This window comes from Temnothorax curvispinosus, unplaced genomic scaffold (assembly GCF_003070985.1).
Source record: "Temnothorax curvispinosus isolate PA1 unplaced genomic scaffold, ASM307098v1 QBEX01017936.1, whole genome shotgun sequence".
NCBI classification, from domain to species: domain Eukaryota; kingdom Metazoa; phylum Arthropoda; class Insecta; order Hymenoptera; family Formicidae; genus Temnothorax; species Temnothorax curvispinosus.
Window position 1 is genome coordinate 1 of NW_020227716.1, and position 22,530 is coordinate 22,530.

The following is a 22,530-nucleotide window of genomic DNA, read 5'->3' on the forward strand; positions in this document are numbered from 1 at the left end:
AATCCGAGGGCATATGGAAGCGGTGCTGCCTTAAAGACTCGTGCCGCGATGCGGGCTTAATGCGTCACGGATTTTCTTTTTAGACTTGTTCGTTCTGCGCGCCGAATGTGTAACCGCCTTACGTATTTCGGTCTTAAACCCGAAATGCGTGCACGACCCGAAAAATATTCCTAATTTTTTACCTTCATTTTTGTGCCTGTGCATTAGCACAGCGTCACTGCGTTTGCATGCCGTGTTTTATTCCATCAGAATCAGTTGCAAGACAGTTGCAATATTCTGTAAACTATTCTTGACAATTTATTATTCAAAGCGTTGATCATATATACTTCAATAGCAATATTGTCATGTTATCCACGAACGTCGAACTTTGCCGGTTGAATGGATTATTATTGTTTCGAGAGATTTCGCAAAGCGTTGCGTTTACATTGGCCTCATAGATATTTATCCGCAGAAGTCTTTCACATTTCGCTGCCATACAGGCGGCAAATATGTGGGAGCAGCACCGTGTCTAATATCCTCGGATTTTCTCTGGCATTCGTTCTTCGCGCGTCACGTCCCTTTCTCGCAATAACCACGCTCTATCCCGAGTTCTTTGATCTTTGCTTGAAATGCAAGCGTTGCAGGGATGCTGTGAAATGTGTTTGCAAGAAGGATGCACTCCTTTATACGATACAGTTACATTCAGATGGATTCCCAGAAGGAAAAGGAGGATTTACGATTAAAATAAGTAGCTTTTTTTATGTAGTAAAATTTTATAGAATAATTTTCTGTTAAAATATAAAGTTTTTTTTTTGCAAAATATGTAATACGATGATATAAATATAATTTTTCGACCGGAAAAATTATATTTGCCGTCCTTTAAAAAAGATTAAGAAAATACTGAGAATGTTCGAATTCAATTTAAGCATTATCTGAGTTTCTACAGGAGTAGGTTATAGCTTCGAAAGTAATTAATTAACGTTTAGATTTATTGCTTTCTTGCCAAGGATGGAGAAAACATATACACATAATTTCTTACGCTCAGTCTTTCAAAAGTTTCTGTGTATTTTACGCAACTGCGAATGTACATACGCACATTCGTGTAATACACCGCATTAATGCAACCTATTTAATGTTGCGTATCGGGTAATATAATAAGTAAATAGAAGAATAAGAATAACAGAGATCATGCCGGCGTAAAAGATACCAGATGGTGTTAAAATACAGCGAATCTTCTATAACTATGTAGGTTGCTTTCGCAGGATAAAGCTTCACGTTACAAAGCGCGAGACGCCGACGAAACACGGGGAAGAGACAAAAAAAATTACGGGAGGGCTATTAATAATGTTTTAATTATTTTCATCGTCGCACCGTCGCGAACTTCTCGCGTTCATAAATTTTTTTCTTCGTCGTTCTCGTGCGCACTCGTGCCCTCTCTCATCCCCCGCGATTAATTATGCGGGCTACAAGGAGGGATTTTTCATATGTAAATTTTTGCATTATCCCGACGCGAACGGCGAGAGGCGGGTGGGAGACCGTAAGAGGAGAATATATGTGTATAGGCGTGCAAAACGCCGAGGGAAGACGCGCGCTGCGCAAATGAACCTCCTCGCGTTTCAAGAATAATGTCGCTGCTCGCGCGCGAGAAAAATTGCTGGGCGGGCGGCACTTTGAATTTATACGTGTTGCTTCGCATATATATACTCGACGTTACGAATCCCTTCGTCTTTCGTAAACGAGCATTTTTAGGAAGAACGTAATCGCCGCAATCGCATCCTTCGTGATTAAATTCTAATTTCTGATAAGTGAATACATTTATGTAGTATTTTTCTGCAATATACGACATACGTGGGATAAAATATCGTTCAGCAACGATGGCGTTTTCGAACGCACACATGTCGAATAAAATTTCAATCATTTCAATACGATGGCTTTCGCTATAATAATTTAATTTCTGTCCCGAAGTTGGTGCCCAACGATAACGACATTATTACCGGCATTGTCGCGAAGAATTGCTCATTTCCTTTTTTTTATCGCCCAATTTATTAACCAAAAATTGGTCATTAGTCTTTACTGACCGTTTCGCACAGGAATTACTCGACCTCCGGCATGAAAGCGATCTCTCCGATGCAGGCAGTTATGCTCATTCTTGAAAAGTATCTACGGTTGGATTGTGGTGACATTCCCGGGTGCACTTTGCACGGCGCAAAGTGCCCGCGGCACTCGCAAATGGTGTGCTTTGACCAGCGTGCGACTCGCGCCGATTTCTCGTCCCCCGCGTCCTGCTCCCCGCGATGTCTCGTTCCCTCTTGCTCCCCCTCAAATTGACGGCAATTGCGCGATCACCGATGAAACTCACTTTCGTTTTACGAGGAGCGAAGTGCCTCGCTGGAATCAGCAATAATAGACGTTATTTTTACCTTCCACGGACTGCAACTTTTACGGCCGGGGGAGAGATGGGGAGAATAGTCGGCTGTGCGACCGGTCGATTACGCTATTGCGCTGAAATGATACGTTTCCGGTAAAGTGAGTCCGATGTAAGCCAGCCAACCGAATGCGGGTGTGCATGTATAATTTCGTGAAACGGCCGTTCGTAAAAGAAAAAAAATTCAGCGCCATAAAAATGAGGGCCACGCGGCTGCAGTGCACGATGTGAAAAGATTATTATCATTATCTCATTTATTATAATTATTCGGTCCTTTTCCTTTTAATAGCGACAAGCACACACCGCGACCGATATAGTAATTATCACCGCATACATATTTTCGCGTACACGGATAGACACGCGTGTGTTTACGGTGTCCACGATGTCGGGCGTTTCGTTTGACATCGACTTTTGCATAATAACCGCGACATTTACGTGTGAGAACGCATGACTAGAGATCCACGATAATTTGACGTTCCATTAAGTTAACTCGTCGTAATTTCGCGTATAAAGTAGAACGCTCCGTGTTTGCCGGTCTCATATCAGGTGTTCCTCCTCTTATCATTGCAGCCAGAAACGGTGCCTCAGGCGAGGATCGACATGACCCGCGTTCTGGAGGTGGCCGCAGCCGAGGACGTCACCGGGCATCCTTACAGCCTCGCCGTGACTTCGCCGGAGGGTGTGACCTTCGTCAAAGGGACGTGTCGCGAAGAGACCAGGTGGTGGACGGACGTTCTCCAGGTGTATTCGCGAAATAAGGTTGGTCTAACTTATATAATATTCGCGTCTATTACTTTTTCATATTTCATTTATGTTATCTACCTAATTAATTCTAGGATATTTTTTTTTTTTTGATGATTGAGATAAATCATAAGCGTATAATTAATATTAAAATTGCTGTTGCAAAACTGTTATAAATAAAAATTAAACGATTTATTTCTTTTTTTTTAAAGATATTCTTCGGGTAATTGCAATAATAAAATGCATCGGGAACTGTTGTAACGAAAGGTGTAATCAAATTTCTGCGTCGAATTACGAGGGAAATATCGATTCGAGAAAACGGCTCGATTGCCGAGCGGAGAAAGCCGTGCGTTTGAATGCCTAATGTACACTTGCGAATGTAGAATCGCGTCTTACGTGTATCATTAGAGAATTTAATTTTCTGTCGATTACGGAGGATACGCAGCGGCGCGGCGGCGGGACTCCATACATCGATACCGTATTACGTCTCTCGCAAAGAGTGTTGCGCGAGAGAACGGAGTCACGCAAACGGGTAAGAAAACGCAACCGTCGGCTGATTGCTGGTGCCCTCGCATAATCATTACGTGCCATGCATCCTTTCTCGCGTCACGCTTGTTACGCGTGCAAGAATGATTCCCCCGCTCGCGATGTATTTTCGCGTCGCGGCGTCGGCGGGATGCGGGATTAGCTCCGATAGGGTTTCAGTGTGTTAACCAGAAATCTAACGCGAGAGAGAATATCGCGATTATTTCAATGCGAATGCTTATTACGGAACGTATTGAAATCGTGTTAAATGATTGAAGATTTACTTTCTTTCGCATTTCTTACAGTGCTCTCTAGAGTATATGCAAATCATAAGCTTTAAAAAATGTATTATCTATACTTTCTAATTAAATCGTGAATAAAATCAATTTATGAATTAATTCGCGAAAATTATTAGTCAACATTAACGCTACTTCGTGGACGATGCCGGCGACGAAAATGTCTTTATTGTCTTTCGTTACATAAAAGAGGCCGTTGTACGTGGGATTAGCGACGATGTAGGACAGAATGCGACGTAAAAAAATGCGTCGTCGAGTTCATAAACGGGCGCGCTTTCGCGTGATGAAGCGGTTATTGAGTGCAATTGCGCCGGTCGGCGCTTGAAAGGCCTTGGAACGAACAAAAAAAAATAACGTAAGCGACAGTGAAACTGCCGACGTTGCCTCGCATAATCGCCACACGCTGACCGATGCGCGTACCGCGACGCGCGCTCATTACGCCGACAATAACGCCAGTAGTGCGCGAGTGTCACTGCTGGGACCGCGTCTCTCGCGGGGTTGTCAGTCGAGTCGATTGGCCATTTCCTGCGATTCATCCGTCTTTTCGCGATCTCTCCAAAGCAGGTTCCCTCCCCCTCTCCCCGTTTTCTCTTTTCACTCGTCGCTTAACGCCGCGTCGGGGCGTCTCGCAAAAAGAGCGCCTATTATTCAGCCGAACGACCGAAAGCGCTTAGTGACAAATAGAGAGTGCACCGTTTCACTCGCTGCTATGCGATCACCGTCGAAGCCCGTGCCGGGGACGTGAGAACGATCGTTTCTAGTTTGTAAAAGCTGCCTTACAGGTAACTCCATTAATTACGTGCGTGTTCTTAACACGTCACGTTACAAGTTAGATACTTACGGCCTTTTAAATTCTTTATATATACATATACTGACGTCTCATCGTATTGGAGAACTTGTTCAGAGCATGATATCCACATTTCTGTTCATATTTCGCTTATTAGCAGCCATAAGTTCGTTAATTGGCAAGATATGTAAAGCAAGATACGTGAGATTGGCGAACGAGCTGAAAAAAAAGAAGTGATTTTTGCAGCTTCGTCGTTCCATTCGCCATGGCCAGTGCCACGAGGCAGCCGTAAATTTATGACATTTCACGCGTGTTGCAAATTGTTGCGGCCGTAAAACAACCGCTGCTAAAGCGAAACATGTTTATCCAATCTCAGCTTGTCAACGATTTCAAGTTTACAACGGCGTGTCGAGCGTTATACGGTGTTTGTATATACCGCGTGTTGTATGTGTTTCTTACGTAACTTACAAGTCGGCGAGCGAGCCGAGAAGAAATTCGGATCGGGTCCGCGTCGACGGTCCTCCCAGTGCGAGCAATTGTCTAGCCACTCTAGCCTCTCTCTCTCTCGATTTACGAAATTGTAGGCCGAGGTGTCCATTCGCGGACTTTCCAATAAATCAGCCCCGTTGTAAATCGAGCCGCTCAAAAGCTTTCATTCGTTACATCGCTCGGAGTTTTATGACAACACCGCGAATCGCTCGGCCACGTGTTACGCAAGAAATGATCGATCGGCAAGCAGAAGAAATATCTCTCTTCATTTGCCGCTTCTGGTACAAAACGCGAAACAATTACCGCATCGTTGCACACACCGATCATATCGACGAGATTATTTCACCGAAAGATAGATTTCAAAGGGAGATATTTTTTATTTGAAGTACACGCAACGTCCAAAAATTCATCCCAAAGTAGGTCTCACGAGTTACGACATATCGACGTTTCGGTTAATGTTCTTCTTTTTATACTTCTCTCTTGCTGTGCGCATATATTCTTATTTAAATTAACTCTATAAATTAATTAACGAAAAGATATACTTGCGAGAGGAAAATATTTTCTGATTTAAATTGCCGGGACGTATAAAGAAATATTCTGAAACATGCAAATACAACACTTTGCATATCCGATATTTTGTAAATTATTGCTCCTGAAGTATGTGTTACAACGCGTAGGTTGAAGTTCGTAAAGTTGTAATTTTCAGACAAAAAGCATTCTCCTTCGGTACATCCGAGGGTTCCCCTCTTCTCTCTCTCTCTCTTTCTCGCTGCCGCAATAGCTTGATAATTATCTCTTCAAAACAGAATGAAGTATTCCTTGCGCCCGCGGGTTTCGCGTCAGCTACCAATCGATCAATCGTCCTCGCGCGAATCGTTTAGGATCTCATCGTAAGACTCGCATTGTTCATATGGAGATTACACGTACGTCAATTCCGTTACGCAAGCAATGATCGATCGGCAAATGGCTACACCTCGTTGTCGCGGACCCGCGCTGGCTGGTGTAAACGAACGATTACGTTACGAGGCCAAGGCTAGACGCAATATACTTATGTGCCGCGCGGCGACATTTAACGCGGGTGAACGTGGAGGGAACGTTACTCCCGCGTTATTTTCCACGTTTTTTTTTTACCCATTCCTCCCCATTCTCCGTTGTCCTTCGAACCGCCACGCTGTCTATGCAAAGGAGGCTTGCTTTGCATCTCGAGACTATTGGCGAAGTCAACTTATTAGCAATCATCACAACTTCTTTCACAACTGAAGATATAGAACGGTGTTTGAAGACAATATATTACTTACGTTAGAAACATTAAACTATTAATGAATGAATAGATAATAATTTTATACTCGTTATTATTAGAATTGATAGTGCGACTGTGGATATATCTCGTGATTTATGCGTTAAATTAAAATTCGATTAAGCGTGCCCCGAGAAATACATCCGTTCGCGGATCGCGCGGTATTCTCACGATTATGGGCGCGGATGAACATAATCGTGCGATTATTCGCGGGTCGCTTTTCAGATCGCGCGTATCCCCGTCGCAATCGATTATCCGGCTGTGTATTGTTACAGCGACGGAACGCTCGAGAGTTTTAACAATAGACCTTGGGTAAACTCACTTCTGCAATGCGCTTCACGGTGTGCCCATTTTATGGTTTTCAGGGTCGGCACAAACGAAATGCAACCTTTCCCGGCGGGCAGACGACGATCCTACAAGTTACGCCGACGATTCGAAGTGAGTGCCTACTTACTTGTGTGCTATGTAAATTTTATAGTATTTATAATAATCACAGACATTTCCCGCGCCGGTGCTTAACATGGTGACGGTGTAATCACTATCTCATATAGTCTTTTCGCGGTATTGCATAGACATAGTCTTTACTCAAACAATTTGACGTAACGAGGGGTAACGTACGACAGTTCAGCCGGCGTGATGAATATCGCATGGAAACGCGTGTGACGGAGATGAATACAAATAACAGGAAGACAACTAGCGCGAGGAAGAAGGAAAATATCTTCTTCATGATGTGCGGCTATTATTATACCGCTGTCACCTCGTTATTCTCAGTTTCTAGAACGAAGTTCTCGTTATCCCTAATTGAATTGCATTTATTTTAATTACCCACGACGAAAATTACGGCGATTAACTGGAGTTGAGTCGCGTATCGTCCGAGATAATGATCCTTTTAATTTCTCTTACAAGTTTATTACAATGTACAAATCTCTTTCACACTGAAGTTTCCAAGTTTCGATACCACTGTTTCTCTCCTAAGAAAGGATATACTTTTTTGTCTTATTTGTAGAGATCTTGCATTCCGTTGTCTCTGTTCTTATCCGCTCGTCTGAGCTTTTACAAAAGATAGCATTTGAAACTTGTTCGCCAGGTAACACGCCAAATCCACCGCGACCGCGCTTCAATAGCTGCCGATCGGAGCCGCGCGGCACCGCGTGGATTCCGGAGACCGGCGGCGGAACGTCGGATCTGTGCTCCTCCGTTTTCTCGTCCACGCCGTCCTTGGTGACGACCAGCGTCATTACCGCCACCAGCAGCAGCGTGCTGACCAACGGCAACACGGAGAGCATCTCCGAGATCAGAAACAATCTGTCGCCTCTGCGCGCCCTCGAGAACGGCTCCGCCGGAAATTATCTGACCGCGGTGACGTCGACCACGTCGTCGTCGTTGAACGGCAACGTCTCCAGTACGGCCTACTCGACTTCCTCGACCGCCGTTTCCACGGCGACGACGACGACGGCGAGCAGCATCGTCTCGTTGACCGATAAGCCGCCGATGATCCCCAACGACGCGAGATCGACGAGCTATCGAGATCAACCTGCTAGCAGCGCGTCACCGCCGACTCGGGACAAGCTCCGCGCCGAAGACAAGGCCAGGCGCAGGATGAGTCAGCAGGGCGAGCGGACAGGCGGCATTATCGGCGACGCGGCCGGCCCAGCCTCCGGCGAGAAACTAGGTCGGTATATTAAATGAGGCACAATCTCTCCCTATTGATGCGGCGACTCCTACGGACGATACCGTCATCCGTACTCTGACATCTCTCTGACTCTGATTACACAGGACATCTGTATGCCTGATGTCTTTATGTATCTGCCTTATATCTTTGCAATATGGAGCATAAGATTGTGTTCTCTGTTCACGATTTACGTAATCAAACCGAGAAATTAAGCTGGACTATTATAGTGACGATTCTTAAATGTTAAGTCGCTTGTGACATTCTTTCCATCATCTCGCGATACGTTGAACTAAATATTTTTTAACATAATTATTTAATAAACAGCTAGAATTCTAATGATAAGAAATTATTATTGTCTTATTTGGGATGATTTATCACCGACTATGTTAGAATTAGAAATTGTATGTGGATAATCGACAAAAACAATTTACGAAGAATGTGATTTCATTTCGAAACACATGTGAAAGTCACATTAGAAGTCATAACTCTCAGGAGGTTCGTCTCACCTTGTCACGATTCACGTCGAAAGTTTTTCTTGCTCTTAATAGATGGATAAAACTAGTTTATGTGCGGATGGAAACTAGGACGCTGCCACTTTGCGTTTTACATTCTCAATGACGATGATTTGCAGTCCGCGGAAGAAACGACTGACATATTAAGTCAGAGCTGACTTATTTTTATTCGATGTAATTGATACCGCAAACGTAGCAATTAGTGTGAAAACGTTGCTAGACTTTACATAGCTATGTTAATGAAATTAAATCTTCTTTAGAGGAGAAAAATAATATTTATAACTGACATTACAACGAATTATATGAGTTAATAACAAAATTATAACAACGAATACATTCTATTCTAATAATATTACTAAGGAAAATTCTCCACTCACGATATAAGAATTACGGCCGGCGATATGTTATAAAAAATCGTACTGCCGTTTTTCGGTTTTACAGGATTTTCAACATTAGGTTCTCGTCCGTGCGTTTTTCTCTCGAAAGCCCCCAGCAGAGTACCAGAATCCCGTACCTGGCGTTACACGTTGCGTAATTGCATGCGTGCAATCTCGAAGGAAATCTATGGTCGCTCGGCCGCGCTGTGCTGCGCTGCACCGCGCGATCCGTAGATTTCATTTAGATCGACGCCAAACGAACGACGGGATACTTTAGAAACTGCTTCGCGAAAAATCAGGACGAAGGCACGCGAAAACAGTCGAACGATCTCTCTAACGATTTCCAATGAACGTGGATTATTGAAACGCGTCTGTCTTATCGGAGTACCGAAATCACTCGCGAGATTGAACCGCAGATCGCCGATTAGCCTTGGTCGGTTTAAGGTGGTTGTGAGGAGAATCAGAAATGTTAAGAATTGCATAAAATTTAATACATAAGCGTCTTTTATAAATAAGGCATATGAATTATTCTCAAAAACTAACCGGTAAAAAACCCTTAAAAAATACATGCTGACATTATTTATAAAAGAGCTCGTGTTTTAAATTTTATAAAATTCTTAACATTTCTGATTCTCTTTACAGTCTTTTTAGTCCGACGAAAAATTCCGATGCGGAATTTATTCACGAGAAATCGTCGATTTATTAGCAAAACCGTGATTCTCTCACGAAGGTTTAAGCAAATTTATATTTATTTTAATATCGTTCACTGCTAATTTAATTTTATAGAGAGTCCCGTTTGATATAATTGAATTTTCAAACGACTTCAGTTATATATTTTAATCTGTCAATAATTCAATGTATTCCCTAGATGAAACAGTAACGTCTTTTTTATGACGAGAGATAGCCATTAATATAATGACGTGGTTGATTTTGACATACCGCTAAGATAAACGAGAAGTAAAGCGCGCGCACAAGACGGTCTTTCGCTTGTTGCGGCATCATATTGGCTAGAAAGTTATTAATTAGTCGGCAGTCAATTAATGCGGAGTAGTCGTTTACCCGTGCCAACGAGCGCCCATGTCGGGCGAACGGGGCGCTTAAGCAGAAAAGAAATTAATTAGTTAACTTGCCGACGCGGCGACGCGACGTAGCGAAACGAATATTCGATAACTACGAGCGCAGAAAGCCGACTTAACGGTTTCGCCTCGTGCGGTGGTCTTTTGGGTTCCCCTCTCATCGGCATTCTAAATATCATAATTATAATTATACTGTCCTGGGGTACGCCGTTAGGCTCGTGAACAGATCGAAATTATAGAGAATAAATAAAGTAGATAGATGGACCAGATAAATTCGTTAACATTACATTGCGATGTTGCGTGATGCAGAAATGTAGGAAAGTATATGTATATTGTGCAGACGACGATGCGTGCCGGAGGATACTTTTGGAGCACGAACGGGAGAGAGAGGGAAAGCTACGAGATATAGCAGCTTCGTTAACGCAGCCGCGAGTGAGAAGAATTAAGCCAAGAACTTCGGAGCCAACGAGGGACGTCGTGGATGCGGTCAATGCGGCTCATCAGGATAAACTTGTACGTAAAGATACGAAAAACTACTATTGGCCGCTAATTGTACCTCGTACATCGGCAGAATAACAATTACTCACTATTCTTTAAAGCACATTTATTAGATATTTTATGGAAATATATCTGATTCGACTTATTTAATCATGCAATTAAGCTTTTGTGAGAAATAAAAATACGACGTTTATATATAGAAAATTATTGACACTGATTAATTGAATGAATAATTTTTATTGTATAGAAGATTATTGATATTGATTTTAATTGATTAAAATAGTATAAAATAAGATACATTATGATACGCATTTCACGTACAGATCAGAGGCGATCCCGACGGCTGCGGCCTAGATATTTCCGGCATCAGGTATTCACCTACTTCCGAGTTGAGAGTCGATCTGCCGGCAGAGGACTTGCTGAACATCAAGAAGGGCTGGTTGATGAAGCAAGGCTTGAACAAGGTGCGTCTCGCATATTCGATAGCGAGAGGAGTCCCATAAATCTCGCTTAATAAAATTATTTATTTTTTTTCCCATTTTTAGGAATGGAACAAACATTGGTTTGTTCTGAGGGGTTGCGGACTGATGTACTATAGGGATCCCTGTGCGGAGGACAAGGGCATTATGGATGGCGTTATAGACCTCAATACTGTCACCGCAGTCACGCCGCTTCAGGTCGCACGAAATTACGGATTCCAGACTGTCGTGAGTATTCGTAATTATGATATCGCGTTTGCGTGAGAGAGAAGCGTTCGTGTTTCCCGGAGAGTAGCCCCTTTTGCAAAGCAATTTGCTTAATTACAGCTTCTTAATTACGCGATAATATTGTTTTATTTTAAATTAAAGTCTAGCGACTCTCCATGATCTAGCGTGACCCACTTTTCTCACTGGAAAAGTTCAAAGTAGAGAAAATTGAATGTATATTAATTTAAAGAATTTGGAAAAGTTTATCTTGAAGTCAGGAGAATTAGATTCGCATGTCTCTCTCTCTCTCTCTCTCTCTCTCTCTCTAGAAAAATTTTTAAATACATTTTTTGCATAATAAACGAGACGTGAAAAGATGAAAAATAGTCATCAGAAGTATTAAAAGATATATTATTGGCAACTTCAACTTAAGCCAGTTGAGATAGATACGTTTGTTCGAATTAAAAGATCGGAATTAGCTCCCGCATTTAGAATAGGAGCGTCTAGAAGAAAATGCTAACTCAATTTCACGGTAGAATAAATCGGGAGCTTCTTGTTCACACTATTGATTGTTGGCAGCGGTCGCGTTTCTCGCTCGAGATGAAGCCTATGTGGTTGCATGACATTTCTTTCATGCTTATGTCCTTCGAGCGACGCTTACTAACTACTTTGGCTTACGACGCAGGCCTGGGACGACAGAGGTAGCACGGTGCTGTCCGCGGTGACAGCTGGTATTAGGTCCAGTTGGATGTCGGCCATCAGAAGAGCGGCCAATCTGCCTGATCCTGATAGTAACGTGGATTCTCTTACCGTCTGCCCGGATACTCAGCAAGAGACGAATCCGCAGTCACCTACTACGTGAGTATAATTACACAATTGTTTAGCAAACAATTTTTTTATTTAAAAAGTGCATATATAACGCTTAAAAAAAGTTATACATATAACATTATATTGCAGTATATCTTTTGCAAAATAGAGAAATTTTTCCAAGAGATAATTAATTACATTTTTAAGGACGCATACTATTGTTTTATAGATCCATTACGGATCGTGAAAGAGACTCTGTCGTTCCATCGACATCCATCACGCCCAGATCGGTTCTGTTCTCGTCTGACGAAGAGTATAGGACCGCTTCCGAGGGTGGACGAAGAGAGTCCGGCGACTGGTCGGAGATGCCGGTGTCGCCGCCGTTGGTGAGGAACGACGATTGGCCTATGACGTTGAAGGGTTCCGGCTGGTCGGATGCGGCAAACCACGAGTGGTCGGAATTACCACCGTCGCCGCCGTTAACGAGAACCGCGTTGTCGAGGGTGAAAGCTCGGTCTAGATCGAGTTCCAGATCGAGAGTCTACAAGAGAAGTCGGAGTTCTCCACCGAGCTCGCGAAGAAGCACCCTGGACAGCGTGAGATCAGAGGATCTGATGATGGCTTGCTGCGAACTCGGCGAGGACGAGGAGCAGAATAATGGCCATCTGCAGAACAACAGCTGCCTCTCGAGTACCAACGACAGCCCTCTTATCGTTGAGCTTTTGGAGAATCAAGTGTCGCTGTTGCGCGATCAATTAGATCAGAATCAGTCCCATCCGAGTACATTACTAGTCATTGTCGAGCGTCAGGAGAACGAAATCGAGAGTTTGAAATCGCAGCTGAACGCGGCGCGAAACGACATCGCGAGTGCAGAGAAGGAGCTGTCTAGGCTCCGACAGCAGAAAGCGGAGGCGTCTATCAGGGAGAAACAAGTGGAAGAATTGTTGAATACGATACAGAGGACGGAGCAGCAGAGGAATAAGGATCTGGACGATTTGGAGAAGATGAAGAAGGTGTACAACAGGGAAAAAGAAGTCTTGGAATGTAAATTACTTGAAACAGAGGCTATCCTGAGAGAGACGACGGAGAGATGTGAGATGCTTACGAACGAATTGACGTCGAATCATCGAAACGTCGAGCATCTACAGGCGGAAACAGCAGCTATCAGTGACAGATTGTCGCAAGGTATGTATATATTTTGTTTATGATGAAACACACAATTTATATTTTAACAAAGTTTAAATAATGTTTGACTGATAATGCATTATTCCTTAAATTAGGTATCGAGGAAAATGAACGACTTTATAACAGAGTAAGGGAATTGGAGGAAAAGAATGGACTCTCAGCTTCGAGAGAACGTGGACGAAGCTTCGATTCGCTTAGCGACTTGACCAATATCGAGTTGGATTTAGATTTGACTGCGTTGGACAAGGAAAGGTAAATGCGCATTGTAAAACATAAGAAATATATTGCAAGCTTAATAGTCAAATACAGTACTAATCGTATAAAATGTGATATTTTTATTGCAGAGTCATGGAGGAATACGATGAGTTGCGAAGCCGTTTCGAGAAGGCTGTCATGGAGATTCGAGCCATGAGGAAAGAACTACGAGAAGCTCATGCGACACAAGATGTTTTGGAATTAGAAATCTTTGCGCATAAGCAGGACGCAGCTAATGCCAGCGAGACAAATCAAGCACAGATTCAGTTAATGGCGGCGAGAATCCAGGACTTAACCAACAAGTTAGCCGCTAGCGAAAAGCAAATTAGAACGCTGAAGCAAAAGCTGACAAAAGCTGAGAGCAGAGATAAGAGAAGATCACTCTCTCTTAAAGGAAGAGAATCTTTTCAGATCTCTCAGGAGGTGGAAGACAAACTGTTGGATCTAGAAAATAAAATATGTGCTATAGAGAGAGGCAAAAGCATCAGCGCTCCTGTTTCGGCTGGCAGCAGCTCAAAGGAGTCGAGTCCTAATCTGAAAAAAGAGAAGAGGAGAGAAAGTAAGAATCTAGATCGAGCTAGACTGCGAAGAAAATCTTTAGACAGCGCGACGAGTTCTGAACCAATGAAAGTGTTGATTAGACTCAGTACTCTGGAAACAAAAGTGGCGAGCGTTGCTGAGACCATGGTCAGTGACGCAGAAAAAGACTCCAGTGAGTGTAGCGAAATTAGCGGGTCCTCCGAAATATCGTTAGAGGTCATGGCAAGGCTGAAGAAATTAGAGAGAGTAGTGTCAAAGTCGAAAAGACGATTGGAAAAATGTCTCGGCTCGACGCAAGCGGAGGATAAGGCCGAAAAATGTTTGCGCGAGGTGAATGAAATATTAGACTCGTGCTTAGAATGTAAGAAGAACCAGGCTAGCGCTCAAATCACCGAGTCAGTAGGAGTAATGGTATCTAGGCTAGAAACTATACTTAAGGACAAACTGAGCGAACTCACGAAGAGACGGCAGTTGCTGGCGCAGGAAGGCCGCTTGGACGAGAGGGAGAAGATGAGACTCGTCGCCGAGAGGATAGCCTTCGAGTCTGTGATCCTGCGACAGATAAAATGCGCGCTGAGTCGTACAACGGACAGAAGTGCCGTTCTGAGTGAATTGGTCGAAACTAGTCAGCTTGCCTCAAGCTTAAAACGTAAGATTCACGGAACTAAGCCCAAAACGTACCAAAAAACGAATTACATTCAGTATCTCACTAAAGTGTTAGCGAGTAAGTTAGTACTGATAGGACACGCCTCTGTATCGACGGAAATCCCGAAGGAGATTAGTGCCGCTCGCAGCGAAAGTCTTAACTTTCTGCTGCAGAAGCAGCGGGAGATCAACGAGATCATGCGGAAGTACAAGGACGCGAAGTTGCGACAGCTCGCGGAATCTCTGGCCGCCGAGACGTTGAGTATGTCCGAGCAGGAGGACCTCGCAGGCAAACAGATCAGTGGCTCGAACAAGAAACTACTCGAGGATAGACGTATTCGCGAGGCATGGGCTTTAGCGCAGGAGACCGTGAGCAAGGAACTCGTGCAGGCAGAAGTGTCTCATGTTATCATGCGTTATGGACAATTATACGAGCAAAACGTCACCTCGATCACGGATATTTGCCTCAGCTTTGATAACGCGGACAATATTAAGCTAGAATCGTGGGTGGACGCAGCGCAAGCGAGATTACGCCAAGAGATGGAGGTCTCCATACATGAGCTGTCGGAGGCTTACGAGGATTGCTTGCGTACGATGAAGAAGAACAAGTTGACGACGCCCGATTCCAAGCACGAATCCCGCCAACTGCTCACAGACTACGCCGACGTAATTGCGCACAAGGCTTTAATAGATTCCAGAATCGCCCTTCTTCAGGAAACCACTCGGCAATCACCTACGACATTGTCTGGCGAGACTTTCGTATCTAGTCTTATCCGAAACGAAGAGATCCTTTCCTGTTTGGCAAACGACGAAGGATACGATCTTCAAAGTAATCCGATTCTCGACGCGGAATATAGTTACCTTTACCAGCGATTGACTAAGGAATGCGAGGATAGGATATCCGGAAGAAGAGAGTCGAAAGAGCAGCTCAAGAACGTTAGTCAGTCATTGTTTCACTTGGAAGAGAATCTAGCTGAGCTCAGCAAATGTATAAGAGATAAAACAGGCATGAAAATTGACAGTATCGTTTGGCCCAAGTCGACGAGCAGCGTCGCGGATTGGTCTAGCGTATGCGAGAAATGCTTGCATTTACGAGAACAGATAAGGAAGCTGAGCGATTATATGAACAACGTGTCGTGTCAGACGTGCAATCAACTGCAGGAAACTATTCAAAAGATAACTAACGAACATAATCAGGAATTAGAGATGCTCAAGCGCAATCAGGAGAGAGATTTGATGGATATCAAGGGCGAATTGGACAACCAGCGGCAATCTCTGACGACACAGTACGAGCACGAGGCGGCCAGTTTACGCGAGAGAGCCAGGAAACTGGAGCATCGTCTCAACGCGATGGATTCCGAGCATTCGGCTCACGTGAACGAGTTGAGAGCTGCTTATCAGAGATCGATAAGCGCCGAATTGGACACCGACGCCGAGACGCGAAAGCGATACAAGGAGGAGATTAAGCAGCTACGCGCGTTATGCGAAAAAGGTTTGTTGGCTATGGAGAACTCGCACAGGCGCATCATCGCCGAGATGGAGGAGAAACATCGGCAGGAACTGGAGAACCTCAGGGTGGAAAAGGAACAGGCGCTCTCCGAAGAGACACAGGCGACTCTGGCTGCATTAGACGCCATGAGGAAAGCGCACGAACACGAAGTGCAGAAGGAGATCGCCAAATTCAAGCAAGAATTCATCAAGCAGATGCAGGCGCGCGAGGACATTGGCGTGCTGCACAAAGAACATGAGTATGCGAGGATTTTAATTCGATATTCATCGAGTTAAATTGATGTAGATTTGTAGATATTATAAATGCATGTCTTTTCTTTCGTGCAGGGAGGAAATGGAGGAGATCAAGCAAGAGATTCTTTCTCTGTCTGCAAAGTATTCGTCCAAGTGCGTGGAGTCGGCCGCGTTGGAGGAGAAAGTGGGCAATCTGTCCAAGCAACTCGCCCAGGCGCAACAGCACATCATGCAACTGGACGCGAGGAACAAGCAGTTGCGAGCGCATCTAGTATTGGAGACGAACGACAGCAGTATCAACGACACTATACATATTCTAAGAGGTAGGGACAACGAGCTTGCCGAACCGAGGGAAGAGATGCATCGACTGCAACAACAATTCAAGGTACGACTGTCCCTCGGCTGGAAGTTTATCGTTTTAGAAAAAAAGAGTAGATGTGGTTAACAACATGTACACTACTAAATTGATTAACTCTGCTGCAATTACATATTACGGTGTTTCACCTAGTGAGCTTGTCGCGCTTTAACGAAATTCCGACCATATTTAGTATCTTAATCGCTCAAATAAAAAACTATGCGCTTTTCATTAACGACCGCCTCATCGTTTTCACTCGTTCTCGAACTTATACATCGCCCTGTAAATAATGTAATGTTAGATCGTCCGACGATTCGATGAGTCGCAAATATCACAACTGATGTAATTGTTAACGGACAGTTGAAGCGATTTGATTAGCGTTTAACCCGTCCCTCCCGCTCGCCCATCAGCCGCATTGACGCATATTTTCGATATTTCACTAACAGCATGGGGACACCCTTCGTGAATCGCCCGGCGTGCCGTCGAAAGCCGCCCTGTCGCTAGACTACTCGCCCGCCTACTCGCCACAACGCCTCAGAGGTAATCAGGGTGGCGGCGAACAGAAATTAACGTGCGAACGGAGTACGAAAGGAGCGAGCTCCTTATCCAGCGCGTTGCAAAAACAGTCTCTGTTGACGGATCGGCCTCAGAGCGCATTCTCGTACAGACTCGAGCGCGTAAAGTCCGTCTCGTTGCCGTACTCGAGTAGTTTGGCCAGGCCGGCGAGTAGTGCCGGTGTTTCCGGCTCGCACGTTGACGGGAAAGAGCCGCCGGCGAGTTTAGGGCAAAAGGAGCGTAACGGCAACCTGGGCACGTCGTTATGGGACAGCTTGAGACCGAGGAGCGGCCTGCCTCATCAGTATCAAGGTACAGAAGAGAGATAAAGGAAAGAAGGAAAGGGAGAAAAATCGACGGTGATGGAATGTATTGTCGGTCGACAGCGGGAGAGTCCACGGTGCTTTTGTAAAATATTACTGCGTAATCACTGACGTAATTGTGGTTTTACTGTCGATGATGTCGTTGTTACTTTATGATTGGTACTGGTTGAAGATTTTTACTCGAAATGATTTTCCGCATACGCAACCGAAAATGTTGCGTCCTTAAATTAAAAGCGTTTCCTAATATAACGCCAGAAAAACGGGAAAAATTGCGAGTATCAGATAAGGTTTCTGTCTTTAATTGTTATTACCTTGTGGAGAGAGAGTATGAGATTAACACGTGCTTTGGAAATTAACAGCTCTATTAACACTGTTAAAATATTGCTGACTGATATGAAGACTGTGAGCATATTATTTTAAGCGGGCTTTACACGACCAATATTATTAATGCAATAATATTGTGTCAATAATATTAATGTAGAAATGATATTGTAGACATTAATTAATCAGTATTGCATAATATAGATGTAATTACGTGAATATGTAGAGGCCGCTTAATTATGCATATAACTGTGCAATATTTACCGAGGAATGTGACGTTTTTTAACTTCTGTGAAGAACTTATCCTTATTGCATGTATATACGAATGAGTTTTAAGCCTTTCCTCTTTATTATGATTATATTGTTAATTATTGTATAAATTTCCATGAGAATAATCGACAAAATTGGCGGTCTCCTAATCTTAATTAAGTTATTTATGAATTACTGACAACTAACGTCAAAAGCGTGCCTATTGTCTGATATCAATTGCATACGATGCATTATGCAATGCTTGTCTAACGCTGATTATTTGCTAACATTAATTGTGTACGGGTCCACTGATGTGCAATATACAAAATAACTTTGCCTTACCGTGGGTGTAACACGCTATAAATGTCTAATTTATAATAAATATATAAATTAGCCACGTATCGTATATAATATGTGCTAAAGATGTGCAGGTGATGTACAAACTACGTTGATGTGACGGTTGTCAAATGAAAATATATTTACATATCAGAATTTTCACAAAGAACTTTATATCGGCATTAATTAGCCCAGTTCAAAGTATGCATACATTTTTCTTTAACGTGACTGAGAAAAATGACACACATCACTATATCATATATGGATCTAGTCACTGGCACATCTCCAACTGAGAATATCGCAATATGCATTAATGTAACCGTAACAATAATAGAATTTGAAATCAGCCTAAATTAATTTAAATTAAAATTTAGTTTTCTATTATCTTAAAATATTCGCAAAGGATATATATATATATATATACACATATATTTTTTCCAAATAAAATGTATGTTGTATATATCTTTGCATTGGTTTTTATAGTAGTTTTTATATAATTACGTACATATACATACGTACAATAATACATATATATTCTAAAAGCGATGCAAAGATCTAAATTAAATATATTTAGAGAAGATGTAATAAATCTGAGATGCATGTAACAAATTCCTTTTACGATTCTACGATAATCAAAAGTATCTGAAGTAAAAGCATTAGCGGCTGATAATTCATATTTAATAATTTACAGTTTTAATCGTGAATTTAATTCTCACTTTTGTAACGCGACACAATAACTGATGCTGTCTATATGTGAAAGACGTTTACGGATACGTAACGATATGCATTGAGCGTAACAATATTTCGACAACTGTTTGACATGTAAGGTGGCACAACAACAGAGATGCGAGTCGGCAGCGGCACTGGCGCCCAACGGTGGCAGGAGACCAAGCAGAATGAAAAGCACCAGCACTCGCAGGCATACACCCTCCGTGCCAACGCTCGTCACACATCCCGCCTCACCCCGGAACCCGCAGCTCTCTCCGTTGCAGGTCCGTTTGTCTCCTTCGTTCGCTTTATTGAGTGTCACTTAATAGGTGCTACCTGCTTTCATGTCTATCGCATTTTATCACGATGTGTACGATATTCGTATGTCTGCTTTAGTTCTCGTGTCACATGTAAAGTTGTACATTTATCATTTTTGTTCACAATTCATGGATGCCTCGAGACGCTTTATAATTGTGCAGGATAATGACGCTTGAAGAGTTCTGTTTGTATATTCATTCTGTTTGTTTATACATTACAGAGTTGATGAGGTCTCCAGCAATGAGGTGGTCCAGCAGAAGTTGTCGCAGTCTACCTCCGACACCCACACCGAGTTACCATCATCCACTTCACCCTCCTCTACCCGCCGTGGGGATGGTCGCCGAGAGGAAGAAACGTTTTGAGCTCTGATTTTTTTTTTTTATTTCATTTGATTAATAACTAGATAATACGTGTACGTACACAGAAATGGTCAAAACGATTATACATTTGATGTATTTAAAATTATTTGACAGACAAAATTTAAGCAACCTGGATAATGGGATCACCATTTATGATATCGAAATGAAAGAGGAAATACCGTTCTGTGCTTCTTCTTTCGGAAACTCGAAGACTGAAAGTATTTTGATATACATATAATGGAACCATAAATAATTTTAAAACGCTCCACGAGACACAGACCATTCGGATAATACCATATCTGTGTGATTCGCGTGAACACGAATTACAATTTCACCACTGCCATACGAGAATCGCGTGAGGCTTGGATGATTTTTGATGGACCAAAGTCGAAATACCGATCGCGCTCGTCGTGAATATTGAACATGTTTATTAAGTAAACATGATTCAATAGCCGAAACGAGTCCCGATTACTAGAAGAGGAAGGATTCTACAATTCTTCTTCTTCCATGATGTGAAAATTCATAATGTCAAGAATTCATCGCGGGTCTATCGATCGCGATAGGTCATTTTTGACAGAATTTTTTCCGAGAAATTTTTCTAAGCGTATTTACTCGCGTGTCACGCTCCCCTTTTGCGGGCGACCGTTCTTTGATATGCATTTAGACTTTGATAAGGGGGTTTTTTACCGTTAGTTGCGAGCAGGTCTTTTGCTACAATTGACTTTTCGCGAATGTCGCGATTTTGGAATACATATTTCGGGGGCATTATTTACCGCAAAACGCTGTGCGCAAAATTCTTCACGATGTACTGTTTGGTGCTAAAAAGCGTGTGTGTTAAGGAAATGTATTACGAATCATGTATACAATCGTCGTGATAGCTTATTATAATGTAGCGTAGAACTGTGTCTCGATTTAAAAATATATAGGACCAAGGATAAATATTTATTAAGTTTCCACAATCTTCTTGAAATTCGCATCGGCTCAATGTACTCGATAAATGAAATTACGATTTGATCTTTCACGTTAAACAAATCCTACTCTACGGTTATTATTAAAGGAAATAATATTTTTTAAGTGTATTAACGTTGAAATACGAATGATTAAATGTTTAACATCATTGGATTTTCGTAATTCTGATTTGTATTTGTTGAGTATATTCGTCAAGTTAAACGGCAGATTCCATTTTATATGCTGGTTAAATTTGATTCTATATTTGCGTATATGTCTATCCTCTCTTAGAGGGGATCCCGTTAAGTTTGTTATCTTTAAGACACGAATATTTTATATGAATTATGCACTTCTGATTATTACAGAGAAGATATTTCTGATACTATTAGGTTGAATGGTTATAAAAGGAAAAAAAAGAGAGAATTAAATTTTAGTTTGTTAATCGAGAACGAAGATATCATTTTACGCTTGTTTCTCGCTCTTGTTATGTATAGATATTGCACGTAATACGGCGATATGGTATTGCACTGTGTATTATCGCATCTTCTCATTATGTAAATGTTTTCAGATTGCGATCATTTGATGTTAATACTGTATAGTTTATGACGTTTTATTAAGGATCAATAAAATATAGACGATTAATTCCTCCCTTTCCCCACAATCTCCCATATATTGTGTGTATGGATTGTTTATATGTTACTATTGTATTTTATATTATACATATATCATACTGCGATTCGTTCCAGTGATTCGCTCGATATTAAAACGATAGTGGATGTTAAAAACTTTTCGATTGTCCCTTATGTAGAATAATTACTCAGGATTGTTTAACATTTATAATATATTACGATTATGCTATTGTATTTGTATGATAATTTATATATAACGTTTGAAATAAAATACCGTAACCATGAACACATTTATCTAGCAACAATAATTATTATTTAATAATTAAGTGCCTTTTTGTATACCCATCTGCGGGTGTATCAGCATGTTTCTGTTTTTTTTTCCTGAAATGCACATTACAATACCGAAAATCTTTTCTTAAATACGAGCATAATTAAAATAGACAAATTTACGAAAATCCAAATGGATAGAGATTTGAAACACATAATTTTCGAGGAACATCTTTTTCCAACAACGCCTTGTGATTATTGATGGTAAGTATGCATTTTTGCAAAAGATTTTACAATCGGAAAGGTTACAAGCTCTCAAATGTAACGAACGACAAGAATCTCGAGAAATACGAAAGTTTATTTTAACATTGTTATGTATCCGTTGATGCAAATCATGCTCTCTCAAACGAGATTTGACAATAAAGAGTTTTAAAATGCTGTTGCATACGTTTTACATTTCAGTATGCGAAACTTTCTGCCGCATTTTGCGTTTGCATAAATTATTTAAAAGAACATAATTAATAACTATATTAATAATTAGAGTAATAGAATACTGTAATCTAAAATAATACTTAAAAAATAGCAAGAATTTAATTATGCATTAGTTAGAGACGTTAGAAGACAATA

General features: G+C 42.0%; 1 protein-coding gene across 1 annotated transcript; it reads left to right on the forward strand.

The window, feature by feature from the left end:
* Positions 1-2,974: 2,974 nt before the first annotated feature.
* LOC112467966 lies at positions 2,975-20,973 on the forward strand (the record flags this gene model as incomplete). Its single annotated transcript, XM_025036934.1, has 14 exons — positions 2,975-3,163; positions 6,905-6,977; positions 7,627-8,211; positions 10,517-10,689; positions 10,998-11,138; positions 11,220-11,381; positions 12,046-12,218; positions 12,397-13,352; positions 13,448-13,604; positions 13,697-16,540; positions 16,629-16,920; positions 17,337-17,757; positions 19,502-19,666; positions 19,921-20,973. Coding segments are annotated over 14 exons (6,480 nt in total), but the record flags the coding sequence as incomplete, so codon positions are not given.
* Positions 20,974-22,530: the final 1,557 nt, after the last annotated feature.